The sequence below is a fragment of the Meleagris gallopavo genome, chromosome 24 (assembly GCF_905368555.1).
Source record: "Meleagris gallopavo chromosome 24, MGAL_WU_HG_1.1, whole genome shotgun sequence".
Taxonomy (NCBI): Eukaryota; Metazoa; Chordata; class Aves; order Galliformes; family Phasianidae; genus Meleagris; species Meleagris gallopavo.
Window position 1 is genome coordinate 2,509,483 of NC_139427.1, and position 13,136 is coordinate 2,522,618.

General features: G+C 50.8%; 2 protein-coding genes across 10 annotated transcripts in view; one reads left to right on the top strand and one right to left on the bottom strand.

Moving 5' to 3' along the window:
* NSD3 (nuclear receptor binding SET domain protein 3) overlaps window positions 1-1,587 on the bottom strand; it is a 34,431-nt gene extending 32,844 nt beyond the window's left edge. For all 4 annotated transcript variants that reach the window (XM_085242937.1, XM_085242934.1, XM_085242936.1 and 1 more), the window contains exon 1: window positions 1,230-1,587. The gene's annotated coding sequence lies outside the window, so the exon portion shown is untranslated. The remainder of the gene's footprint in view (window positions 1-1,229) is intronic.
* Window positions 1,588-4,213: 2,626 nt separating this feature from the next.
* Window positions 4,214-9,916, top strand: LETM2 (leucine zipper and EF-hand containing transmembrane protein 2). 6 transcript variants are annotated; one of them, XM_010723126.4, is made up of 10 exons: window positions 4,214-4,448; window positions 4,910-5,333; window positions 5,495-5,638; window positions 5,787-5,921; window positions 6,091-6,294; window positions 6,837-6,956; window positions 7,490-7,594; window positions 7,732-7,818; window positions 8,225-8,299; window positions 8,868-9,916. In XM_010723126.4, exons 1-10 carry the CDS (start codon window positions 4,390-4,392, stop codon window positions 8,916-8,918), a joined length of 1,404 nt encoding a protein of 467 aa, XP_010721428.2. In that variant the 5' UTR covers window positions 4,214-4,389; the 3' UTR covers window positions 8,919-9,916. The 6 variants fall into 6 exon arrangements, with proteins under 6 accessions (XP_010721428.2, XP_010721429.2, XP_085099071.1 ...); XM_010723127.3 differs by having other exon boundaries at window positions 9,250-9,916; XM_085242945.1 differs by having other exon boundaries at window positions 9,258-9,916.
* The last annotated feature ends 3,220 nt before the right edge of the window (window positions 9,917-13,136 follow it).

The following is a 13,136-nucleotide window of genomic DNA, read 5'->3' on the forward strand; positions in this document are numbered from 1 at the left end:
AAATTCACATTTCTGCATCCTGTATCTGTAGTCTGCTTTGTCCCACTTTGTTCTGAACACCCCAAAAACCACAGGCGTAAACTTTTACTTCCATCCATTAGGACAAGGCCCAGCTTTCAGCTGCATGCAGATTCATTAGCAAAGAGAACTGCAGCCTGGGGATTCCTCCTGCCTTCAGTGGGCCTGTGCCAGCAGAGACTAGATGGTGAATCAGAGGCCTCTTGACAAACTTGCCTCAGTGTTTTAAAGCATGTGGTAAGGCTGATCACTTCCCTGCGTACCTTTCTAAGGGCTCTAAGTGCCAGAAGAAACAGTCATCTCTGTCATATGGTTTTGATAAAGCAGCTCTTAACAAGTTTCCCACGAGGAAATGGAAAGAAGCAACTCGGAGGGCAGCAGTAAAAATCCTATGTACTAAAAAAGCAGTAAGCTGAGTTTAGTGTAGTCATTTGGTTTTGGGAGCCTCAGGGTTGAAATGAGAACATGGAAGAAACTCTTTTGTTCTTTGAGGAGGCTCAAAAGCTGTTGTTCACATAAAACCAAAGTCAGACCCTTGTCAATTCCAAACATTGCAAGAACAGTGACGTGTCACACAACAAAGCCAACACAATAGCTGTAATGCATCTCATGTGTACCGCTTCAAAGTGAGGCAAAGCTGCAGAACTGAGAAATGCACAACAGTTGTATGGAACCAAAAGATGCACTCCTTGATCACCACCCCGTCTGAGCTCACACAGCACACACCTGCTTGCTGGAGCAACCTCCTTTCGAGCAGCTCTTTAAGAACACCAATGTATCCAAACCACCACAACATTCTCCATGCATCCCTACCAGCCACGGGAAGACGGGAACGGGCACCAGGACAAACTACAACCTCTTCCTACAGCTGCGATCGCACGCTGCCTCCGGTTCAGCACACACAGAACGAAGTTATCGCTGAAATCTCTACTGAAGAGCTTCAGGCCGCCCTGACAGCTCCCGGGAAGCACGGCCGGACCGGAGAGCAGCGCAGGGCCCGGATCTCCGGGTAAGGCACGACCGCAGCCTCGAACCCGGGGCCGCTCGGGGGCGGCAGCGCGCGGTGCAGCCGGGCCCCGCGTCCGCCGCCCACCGCCTCCCGTCCCCTCCCGCCCCGGGGCCGCGCCGCAGCGCCGGCAGCAGCAAACATGGCGGCCGCGGACCCTTTAAAAGCCCGAACGAACGGCTCGGGCCGCCCCCGCCTCCCTCACCTTCAATCTGTTCCATTCTAACTGCCCCCGCCGCGTCCTCCGAGCCCAGCGGAGACAAAGGCCGGCGGCGGGGGCGGCGGAGGCCCGCCCGCCTCCTCCCGCACGGCAGGCCCGACGGAGCCCCGGCCTCGATTTCCGCGCCCCCGCCGCTGGCGCCGGGCTCCGCCCCGGGAGGCCGCCCGCCCCCCCACCGCCCGCTCCCAGCCGGCGCGGCGGCCAAGGGGAGGCGCTCGGCGGGGCGCGGGCGACCGCTGGCGGCGGGGGAAGGCGGCGCTCCGTGCCGCTGGGCCCGCGTCCCGGCCCCGCTCCGCGCCCTCCGCCTCCTCCCCCCCCACCGGCCGGCGCCTCCGCGCATGCGCGCGTCGCCACCGCCCCTCTGCTCCCCATTGGCCGCCCAGAGCGGCGCCCGCCGCAAAGCATCACGGGGGCTGTAGTCCTGCCGCAGCGTTCTGCGCGAGCATCAGCCCCTATCGATTCAACAGCAGCCCGCTCTCTGCCCGTGCAAACCCTGCAGCCCAACAGCAGCCTGCTCTCTGTGAGGGCACACTCGCCATCAGCCCGGCTGGAAGCACAGCAGCCCATCGTGTCACTCATCTGTGCTGCAAAACCAGCACAGCAGCTGAGATGCATTTAATTACTACTACTGGATGGTAACGAGGCCTGGCAAACAAACACCAGTTCTGCTGGGGAGATTCCAGCGTGCCTTCACGATTCTGGGTTGATCTCTTGAGGTCTGGCATGTGGGTTGGATGGAGAAAGAAAAAGTCATCGTCTTCAACAGCTCCTAATCCTAATTTGGCTGAAAAATTAAGCACTCGCAATTAATTCGCTTCCTCCAAAGTCCCAAAATCTTTTTTCTTTTTCCATGGAAGAAAACACAGCCCAACTATGCACAATAAATCTTTCCCGCAGCGCAAAAAAAAAAAATAAAAAAGGAAAGCAAGAAAAGCACAAGGGAACAGAAAGTAAATAAGATGGAAAGATAGTCAAACGTCTGTTAGCAGAGGAAAAATATCAGACAGTAAAACACAATGCATTGGGTAGCAAGAGAGGCATGATCCAACATGAAAGAGGAAACTGAAGGGAGAGGAGCTTCACGAGTCACTGAGCAAAGACTGAGCAACGATTTCCAAACTCACAGCACTGCCCAGACCCTGAGGCCCAGAGCCCACAATAATGAGGTGCTTCTCTCTTGTGCTTGGGGGTGGGGTAAGGGGGTAATTGCTGTAATAAAGTGAACTTAAAAGGCAAATCTGCTCCTTCTTAAATGCAATAAGCCATCAGAAATGGAGGTGACCTAAAAAAGCCCTCTCTTTTTCTCAAGTCTTCTCTAAATGTTGCAGCTCAAACTGCTTATATTACTGAGGGGGTACTGACGTTCTTGCAGCTGAGGTAGTCAGGGATGAAAATGTATTTTTTCCTGCATCTTTTTGACAACTAAGCAACATACTGACGGGAATTCCTGTTTTCCTTCATTTTTCTCCCATTCTGCCTTCTTTCACACCATTTCTTCCTCTTCCTGACAGTTTTCACTATTGTTTTGAAATGACCTGATGGATAAGCAACTACACACAGGGCTAGAGCAAGTTTTAACTCATTATAATCGAGGAGAAAGCAAAAGTTAGCGAGAGATGATAACCTCTGCCTGCTAGCAGAAGAAATGATTACAAGCTGTGAACACAGAACTGTTGCTTAAGCACACATTCTTTACTCACGCTGTGTGCAGGGACTACAAGGAAGGTACAAACAGCTGCTGGGAGAAGAACATGTACTTACAAGTAATTAGAGATGCTTATCGGGATCGCTGTTCAGCCTGCACTGACTGTACCCAGCAGCCCCTGCCATCAGCTCAGCACAATGCTTAGAACGAGCTTTTTGCTCCCCTCCAGCCCTCGGGGCTCTCTGGGCTTTGCCTCTTCCCAGACACTGCGCTCCTGCTCACAGGGCTCCTCCTGAGCAGCTCAGACCTACACAAAACTGCAGTTCCATCAGCACCAGGCCCAGCATTCCTCCTATGACACACAATGCAGTGCTTTACAATAAGCCAGAGAGAAAACAATGATCTTCAGCAATCAAAGAGGTGCTGCGTTCTCCCTGAAGAATGTTCTGCTTTAAATAAAGCTGGGTAATTGCTTCCAGGAGCCGTGCCTCAAATCACACACAGAGCTCCTAAGCGTGGGAGCAGGTCTGCTTGGCTCTCCTTAAAAACAGGAGCACCCAACCCTCCTTCACTCAGAAAGAAGTCCTGGACACTTCCCTTATGATGCTTAAATCACAATCAGGATCCAAACTGTACTGCTGTGTGGCACTAACAACGCAGGAGTGGTTTTGACAGTAATAGAGAACGTAGATTAATGGCAGAGAGCTTTTATCCCCAGAATTTAAAGGAGCTGAAGGCCAGCCCTTATGGGCAACGTGCTTTTCAACCAACGGGCAACACTGAGGCAATAATGAGAGCCCTGCTGCACACCCTGTTGTGCTTCTTACCCAGCCTTCCCAATTTCTCACCTTAAATACCATTCACCTGCCTTGACCCCAATAAGAGAAACCCGTTCCTCGTTCAGAATGCTTTGTGAGGCTGACACGGCATCGCCCAGGGCCTGCTGGCACCCCCAGCAGGTCGCAGCTCCACACAAACCTCCTCTCAGCCCTGAAGGCGTGTGAGGAACCCGGCGCTGCCTCCCAGCTGCTGCAGGTGAGGACACCAAAGGCACGATCTCACAGCTCCGCACGGCTGTGAGATCGCCTGCAGGGCGACTCGAGGCTGAGAGAAGGAGGCAGGCCGCAGCCCTTCGCGCCCCGCAGCGCCATACCTCACCTCACAACTTCCCGCCACCGCCTCGCCGTGGCGTCACGCATGTGACGTCACCCGCTAAGGCCCGCCCCTTAAACCTTACCGCCACTTCCCTCGCAGCCAATGAGAGGCCGCTTTCAGGGTCACCTCGGGTCATGCCCCGCCCCCGCCCTTCCGCTGTTGTGTCCTGCGTTTTGATTGGTTCCCGCCGTAAAGGTTGTGTCGCGAAGCTATGGCGCGACGCGGAGGGAACCATAGAGCTCCGCTTACAGGGCTAGAGCGTCGGGAGCAGGGCGCGATGGGACCGCCCCGGCGGACCGAGGCCGGACGCCCGGCGGGGAGCGGGGGCGGCGGGGGCACCGCATCATGGCACTGCGCAGCTGGAGCGCGCTGCTGGCGCTGGCCAAGCCCAGGCTGAGGCCCAGGTAAGGCGTGCATGCCTCGGACCTCGCGGGGACGGAGCCTCGGTACCGGGGATCGCAGGGCTGGGTTCATTTCATGGGTTCTGCAGCTGGCACAGCGCACAGCGGGGGCTCAGCACCCAGCCGGCCGCAGCAGCTACCCGTGTGCGCCCTCAGCACCGAGGGACGGAGGGCACGGGGGGACAAAGGGCACCCGGCTCTGCCCTCCGTGGCTCAGGCGATCCTGGCAGCCCGTGGAAGCTCTCCCTGGGAGCAGTGAGAAGCCCCGTGTTGCCCTCCTGCTAAATTAAAGTTGTTGCCTTGGGGTTTTCGGTGCTTTACCTACTGCTCAGTGCTCGGAGCTGCAGGCATTGAGGCAGCCGGGAGGTTATTTTCACAAGCTGTGGCACCAAGCACACAAATTGGTGTTCAGGCAGCTTAGCCACAGAGCACCGTGCTTTTCTTAACCACCTCTCCGCTTCCAGAGGCTCCCAGCTCCTCCTGCACTCCATCTCTCCGTGCTCTCCAGCGATTGCTTTGGTCCAACTGGTGGATTTGCACTTAAACCAGACTTGTGGACGTCCCTCACAACGCCAGCGCCGCGCACAGCCGGACCCCCGCCTGCCTCACCCTGCAGCTGAAGCCGTGCAATGGTTCCACACATCCACCTGTGTGCTCCAAGAGCCCCAGGAGCAGCCTGCACCCACCCAAAGTGCTGCACCCACCCCAACAGCAGCACGAGGCACAGAAAGCCCCGTAGGGAAAAAATCCTGGCACCAAAAAATTGTCTGTGAACTGAAGCATTATTACAACGGGTTCCATTTGCTCTGGATTGATACTAAGGTTGCTGCCAGGATGGTGTGGAGGCTGCTGCATGGTCAGGTTCTCACTAGGAGAGAGAGACGAAGGGTAAGTGGCAGACATACAAACAACAACTTGCTAAAATGGTGTATTCAGAGGCTTTCTGTAGCTGAAGACATTTAACCGCGTGGTTTCCGTGCTTCTTTGGGACAGTTCTTTTTTTTCCCTCCAGCTGAATAATAGCTTCTGCTGTGCTCTTCTTTGTGCAGTTGCTGAGGACCTGTGCAGATCTTTTCCGGCTGGTTCCCTTCCTGGTGTTTATCATTGTTCCCTTCATGGAGTTTCTGTTACCAGTGTTCTTGAAACTCTTTCCTGAAATGCTGCCCTCAACTTTTGAGACAGAGTCAAAAAAGGTTTGTGTTGTTCTCAGAGATTCCAGCAGTCTAGTTAGGACATCTATACAACAGCACAAAGGGTTTTATTTCATCTTTGTCCTACAACCCCTCTCCCTTTTGATTTTCAAGTGGAAGTTCTAATTATGCTTTATTTCCTTAAATGAAGGAAGAAAAGCAGAAAAAGAAATTAAACGCAAAGCTGGAATTAGCAAAGTTCTTGCAAGAGACCATTGCAGAGATGGCCAAAAGGAACAAAGCAGATACAGGACAAGGAAAACAGTTCTCTTCCTATGTGCACCAGGTAAAATGTGCCTTTTAATTCTATCATTCTGTTTCCAGTGAGAGGCTGGAATGCCAGCGTGAGAAACAGAAAGGGATTCTTTAGAGGGGCAAAAGGATTCAGAAGGTGGGATTTTGTTTTAATTGGATTGGCTTTTTTTTTTTTTTTTTTTTTTTTTTTTTAATTAAAGATTCGTCACACTGGCCACAAACCCAGCACCCAAGAGATTGTGAGCTTCTCCAAGCTTTTTGAGGATGAGCTGACCCTGGAACACCTGGAACGGCCGCAGTTGGTAGCACTTTGCAAATTGCTGGAGCTGCAGCCCATTGGCACCAACAATCTGCTCCGCTTTCAGCTTCTGCTGAGGCTCAGGACTATCAAGACAGATGATGAAGTAAGTTGAAATCAGCACAGATGGAGGAATGGAAAAATCCAAACTGTGTAAAGCAACTTCTAGTCTAACTCTGTTTTGAATAGGAGGTTGGACTGGGGATCTCCAGAAGCCACTTCTAGCCTACATCTTATGATTCCATAGGAACTGTAATTTGAAACGGTGTTAATCCTACTGGGATTTAGAGGAAAGAGTAGAGAGATTCTTCCTACAAAGAAATGACCCCTTCAGAAGTACATATCTGACTAACTGTGGGTTCAGCTTTAAAGCATGCAATCTTCACAGTTCTCAGGGCCGCCTGCAGGATTGCATATAAGAGTGAAATTCTCCGTACTTAAAAAAATCTGGACCAGCATTTTCATCCTCTGTAGCTGGATGGATACTGTCATTTTTCAAGGACACAATTCATTGGTCAGAAAGTCAGTACTGTCTTGCCTCTGCCTTGCAATGACTTTATGCACGCTTATCTAAACAGACATTTATTTAGCCTCAAGCTTATCAAGTTTTGGCTTACTGTATGCCTAGATGGGAACGTTTCATTTCAGATGATTGCCAAGGAAGGAGTCAATGGCTTAAGTGTGTCTGAACTGCAGAGTGCATGCAGAGCCAGAGGAATGCGGTCATTGGGTCTCTCAGAGGAGCAGCTGAAGGAACAGCTCAGACAGGTGAGTGATTCCTGTTTAGTTATTCAGTAAGGTTTCACCCGGGACAGAATGCTGCAGTGTTCACGTGGAATAGAATCAGATTTCTCTTTGAATTCCTACAAGTGTTTTTAAATGGATCCTGACTTGCATAGCTGAGATCTAAAGCATGAAATATGCATGTTACTTTGTAGAGCAAAGAGCTGTGGGTGGCTGGTTAGAAGCAAAATAAAGACTGGGATGGGGGAAAAATTGTTTTAAGCTTCTGAAGTAGCCAGAACTTCTAGTAGAGCTAACACCAGTCTCCTACAAACATTCAAACAGATTACAGATATTGCTGTAGGTACTGAATGATCTACAGCTTATCTGAAATACAAAGGAAAGAGGAAACTTCCTCTCTAGTGTCCATTCCGTAGGTATTCCAAAGTCATCAAAACTCTCTTTTCTCATTGTGGTAGCTTAAAACTTCATTAGCCAAACTCAAGGTAGCTCTAAGATCTTGTAAGCACAAAGACTGCTAAATAAGCATTGACTTGCAGCCAATTTTCTTTTCCCAGTGGCTAGATCTGCACTTAAAAGAGAATGTTCCACCTTCTCTGCTCCTGCTCTCACGTGCCTTGTACTTAATAGATGTAAAGCCACAACCTCTTCCAGAAAATAAGGTGAGTTATTTGAATAAAGCTCTCAGGTTAATGGTTGAACCATTACACAAGTGAGGCATTGTGACATGAATCCTTTTTTTTCCACCCTCCAAATGAACTGAAATTCTGCCTGTACTGAGCTCTATATTCTTCCTTAGGTAGGTGAAACTGAGGAAGTGATGACATCCATTCCTGAAGATCAGGAGACCCTGGTAGATCCTGCCCCCATTGCACAGGGAAGAAAGGTCAGAAAATAGCAAAAACACAAAGTGAGCTTCAACTCAGGTTCATTTATCTTAGTTGAAGGTGGCTTCTTTTCAGCTGTCCCAGTAAACATGGGCTGAACTGTCCAGGACAAAATGCATCCAGGGTTACAAAGCCAGAGCTCTCAACACAAGGCTGAGGGGAATTCCTTGTATTAGTCCAATCTGATAAAAGCAACAGAAAACTAAAGGAGGATATGGTGTCAGCCCTACTTTCACAATAGCCCTACTAAATAGTGTAGGAGAAATATGGAAATAGCATAGGTTTCACAAAGATGCCTTGCAGGGAACAGCCTTGTTCTGACAAGGAAGGGGGCTGTATGGGGTCTAGCTAGAGCTTTGTTTTCCAAGAAGGTTCTGTGACTTAAAGTTACCTTTTTCCTCGAAGAATGAAGAGTTTGTACCTCTGCCAACAGAGAAATTACCAGTCTCAGAGGTGCCAGTTAAGCCACTCCAACAAGAGGTAAGCTTTTCAGAATGTTTAGGCTTTCGAAAGTAGCTTGTTTGTCATACAGCTTGTAGTCCAGCTGTGGAAATTTGTGCTACAGGATGTTCTGAATGTTAAGCTCAGCAGTGACTGGAGAAATTGTGGATCAGAGCTGCACAGAGGGCTGTTGAACACAACACAACACAACACGTTATTGAGGCAGACTCCAGGCAAATTGGAGGGAGTTGTCACTGTGCCCTTTGTACTCTTCCCTAGCAGTCTGCTCTAAAACACTTGGATAGACTCATCTTCAGTCAGAAACAGTGCAGTGTTAAGTGCCTTTCTGTATCTTTATATATGTATGTATGTACAGTAACTTGCCTTTTCCATTACTCTTTCCTTTCTGTGAATAATACATTGCAATACAGCTGCTTACATCTTGATTTAGGATGTCCACTTCAGGCAAGTTTGGGTGTCCAGGCTGAGCTCTATCGACAGTAAAATGCTCCTTTAACCTGAAGAGCTTTGATCTCAGGCAAATATTGTAGTATTTTAAGAAGCCTTTGTATTGGTATGGCCTAAAATCTGCAACTTTTACACTCAGACTAAACTGGAGGCATCTCAGAGCAGCAAGGCTGGTGCCAATGGAGTCTAGCCTGAAGCCAGCAAGGACAGTCAACACTGGAAGAAAGGAGCTTTCATCTCTGCACCTCCTTAAAAGGAAAGAGTGACTGTCCTGCAGACTGCTTTACAAAGAGGTGTCAGTAGTCCTAAGGGGCCCTCTCCCTCTGTCTCAGACTTACTAGCAGTCAGACAATGCTACAGCTATGAGGACAGCACCAGCTTCTCTAAACTGCACCCCTACCCCCACCATTTTAACTTATGTTGTAAATATCTTAATATTTATACTGCTGTCTCTGCTGTTACTCACTGAACAGGTATTTGTGCTCCTAAATATTAGGAAAGACAGCTTTTCATTTTCACAGGGGTCCAGGTGCAGAATGAACTAGTCTGGAAGTCCAGGACATCCTGTTCTGCAGTTTAGAAACCTGTGCTGGAGCACAGCCACACATCCATGCCTCCCATCTTGTCCTGCTGCTGCTTGACACTGCCATGGAAGACAGAGGTGTGCATTATTCAGCATCCCTCTGGGTCTTGCGAGGCAACAACCTGCAGAGCCACGTATTTCACAAGCTGAGACTTGGTTAAAACCTCATCCAGCTCAGCACTACGTCATAGCAGCTGCCCTCAGACTTTTTAAAAATGATTCTTCATACACTCCAGTGTCAGCTGCTGGTCTGTGGTAGACTCGACAGGAGGATACTGAAACGGTGTTTTTAGCATTTGTTAGTTTTTGGTGTATGTAAATATTTAGAAATTATTTTATGGACTGTAGATATTTATACTGGCTGTAAGATTAAAGCTAGACCTGGTGCTGTGTCTTTTTTAGAGGTCAGACAACTTTTAGAACAATCAGACGAAAAAAATTCAGTCATCTCAAGGTCGGGGCATTATCAGCACTTTAAACGTGTGACTTTGGGCTCTTATTAGCAATACAGGATCAGAATGCAGTACAATGATAGCTGTCTTCTGCAAGCTTAGCTCTGTACCTGCACCTCTGCCATGGCAATAAAACCAATGTGCAATCCTGGATGTCTGTATTTAATTGTGTCATTTCAAAGGGCAGAAAAAGGCACTTCCCAAGAGCAGCTGCCACAAGCAGGGCTGTGCCACAGGACCAGGAGCAGAGACCTCTGTGTGCAGAGCAACTGCAGCTCAGGTGCTGCCTCCATAGGAGGAGTAGCTCAGCAGATCCTAATGTAATTTGAGGGAATTGATCCCTGTCCCACGGTAACACATACATGCAAAAATACCATTAATATTGATGACTTCTTCCAGCTCTGCTCCCTGCCCTGAGCTCCCACTCCTTGCCAGCAGTCAATAGTTTACATTACTATCATCAGGGGACGTGTTTTCCTACTACAAAGGGGCCACACTGTAATTACTGCTCACCAGGCACACACGAATCTCAGCCAACCTTTTCCCTAAGATGCAAACCAGTGAAGCTGGTGCAGTTCTGGAGCTCTGCACCTCAAGGCAGCAGCACAGCCACTCCCAGCCAGCAGGCAGCAGCAAACTGCAGTGTTTGTGCTGCAGTTTTTGCACTGCAGGCTGCACCTGGGCAGCACTATGCCTGCTTGCAGTGCCTTTCAGCCTGCATTCCCTGCAGCATAGAGCAGGGCTGGCAGCTCCAATGGGCTCCACAGCACTGTGCCCAAAATATAAAGCTGCAGAATAGCAGATGTAAAGACCTTCCCAGTATCCATGCAGCCCTTTTGCTTCAAGCCAGGCTCCAGTTTTCCAGATACAGGCAGCATTCAGCAGCCAGCACACACAGCTCAGCCCTGCAGAACTGCAATGGTGGCTGCACACGTAGTGGTGCTCTCAGCACCAACTGGTCACAGGCAGAGCAGGAACCCCTGGGTGCAGAGAAATCCCATAGCAGCAGGTGAGCTGCTGGGCCAGAGCTCCATTCAGCAAAAATAAAATGAAATAAAATGGTTTATTCCCCATCGGCACAACCCCAGAGCAGGCTGCACTCTGCAGGACAGGAGCTGCCCTTCTGCTCACACCCAGGGTTTATGGGATGCTGCCCAGGTGTGCTGCTCCCACAGGTGTCCCTGCTCAGCACAGGGCAGAGCAGAGCTTTGCAGAGCTTTTCAGAATGAACTGCAAGTCGTTGGGGGTTTCAGTGCAAGAGGTGGGTAGAAAATGTCTGAGATAATAGTCTTAATTCCCACAAATGGGTGATGTTCCTGAGAAAGACTGCTGCTTTCTTTCTGATAGTCTTTAAATACAGCTGAAGGGAACAGCCAGTCCCACCTAATACAGATAATGGGAGCACTTGCACCCTGCAGTCTGAACCCATTGGCACCTCTGGGTGGGTGCAGCTCTGTGCTGCTGAGCGATGTGTCCAGGTCAGGGCTGATACCAGGGCAGCCCTGTGACCCCTTCACTGCTCAGAACAAACCCTATGGCAGAGCCCAAACCCGCAGCCATACCCCAGACCCGCAGCCATACCCCAGACCCGCAGCCATGTCCCAAACCGGTTGCCATACCCCAGACCTGCAGCCATACCCCAAACCTGCAGCCATACCCCAGACCTGCAGCCATACCCCAAACCTGCAGCCATGTCCCAGACCTGTTGTCATATCCCAAACCTGCAGCCATATCCCAGATCTGCAGCCATATCCCAAACCTGTTGCCATATCCCAAACCTGCAGCCATAACCCAGACCTGCAGCCATGTCCCAGACCTGTTGTCATACCCCAAACCTGCTGCCATACCCCAAACCTGTTGTCATACCTCCAACCTGCAGCCATATCCCAGACCTGCAGCCATACCCCAGACCTGCAGCCATGTCCCAAACCGGTTGCCATATCCCAGACCCGCAGCCATATCCCAAACCTGCAGCCATACCCCAAACCTGAAGCCATACCCCAGACCTGCAGCCATATCCCAAACCTGCAGCCATGTCCCAGATCTGCAGCCATATCCCAAACCTGCAGCCATGCCCCAGACCCGCAGCCATATCCCAAACCTGCAGCCATACCCCAAACCTGAAGCCATACCCCAGACCTGCAGCCATATCCCAAACCTGCAGCCATGTCCCAGATCTGCAGCCATATCCCAAACCTGTTGCCATATCCCAGACCTGCAGCCATATCCCAGACCTGCAGCCATATCCCAGATCTGCAGCCATACCCAGACCTGCAGCCATACCCAGACCTGCTGCTGTCTGACCCCACAGAACTCCTTGAAGATGGAGCTCTGGCCCTGCAGCACTGCAGAAGCAAACCAGAGGAAATGCAGCACTGTGCTGCACTGAGAGCAAGGAGGAAACAAACTAAGCAGAGCCCCATAAATTACTGCATTCTGTTCTGCAACATCGGGCAAATTAAATGGCGCAGAGCTCCAAGGCTGTGTGTGCTTTGGCGTGGGGAGAGCTTTTCCAGCTGCACCAGTGCCAAACACCTTTCATCCCTCACTTTGGCTCCCAGGAGCCCATTTGATGGCTTTTGTCCTACCCTGGGCATCCCTATGCTGGTGCTGCTACGGCACATGGCTGGAGATGCTCCAGGTCCTGAGCCACTCCAGCACCAATCCTTGCTCCCTGCATCCCCCTGCCCTGCTCCCCCCATCCCTGCAGCACCAATCCCGTGTCCTATGGGGCTGTGCCACAGCCCTTACATCAGCCTTTCCCCTAAAAGCCATTTAGGAAAGATGCACCGCTCAGCACTTTTAGAGCAGATTAATATTCAGAGGGAAAAGCAGTGATTTAGTGAGGCCCAAGCACAACAAAGGCTGAGATTTATGGCCTCCTGTATTAGGGCATTACATTCCTAGCAGGCTTTCTGTCTCTGTTATAAATTTGTAACAAAGACGAGCGAGCCTTACACCAGCTTAAAATAATGTAGAACACTGGGCTGGAGAACCAAACCTCATGGGGAGGGGAACGGGAGAGTTATGGGGTGTGGACAGAGGGGTCCTGGGGCTGTCCTGGACCCATCCCAGCTCTGTGCATCCTCACACTGGGATGCAGGAGGACCACGGGATGCTCAGGGACGTTCTTCCCGTACCCACGGGTCGGGATTTTGGCACATCCCAGCATCAGTCTGTGGAGTGGGGCCGTGGGATTGCTCTGCACAGTGGCAGCGCTCGGGTTGCACACAGGAGTGGAGTTATTGCAGGCAGCCCAGGGCAGAAGTGACGTTTTGTTTGGATGAAACCACGGCCCAGAAGCGTCTGACAGTGTCTGCTGTGCAAGCTGACAAGGAGTGATGTACAGCTGAGAGCACGGCTGGGTCTGGCT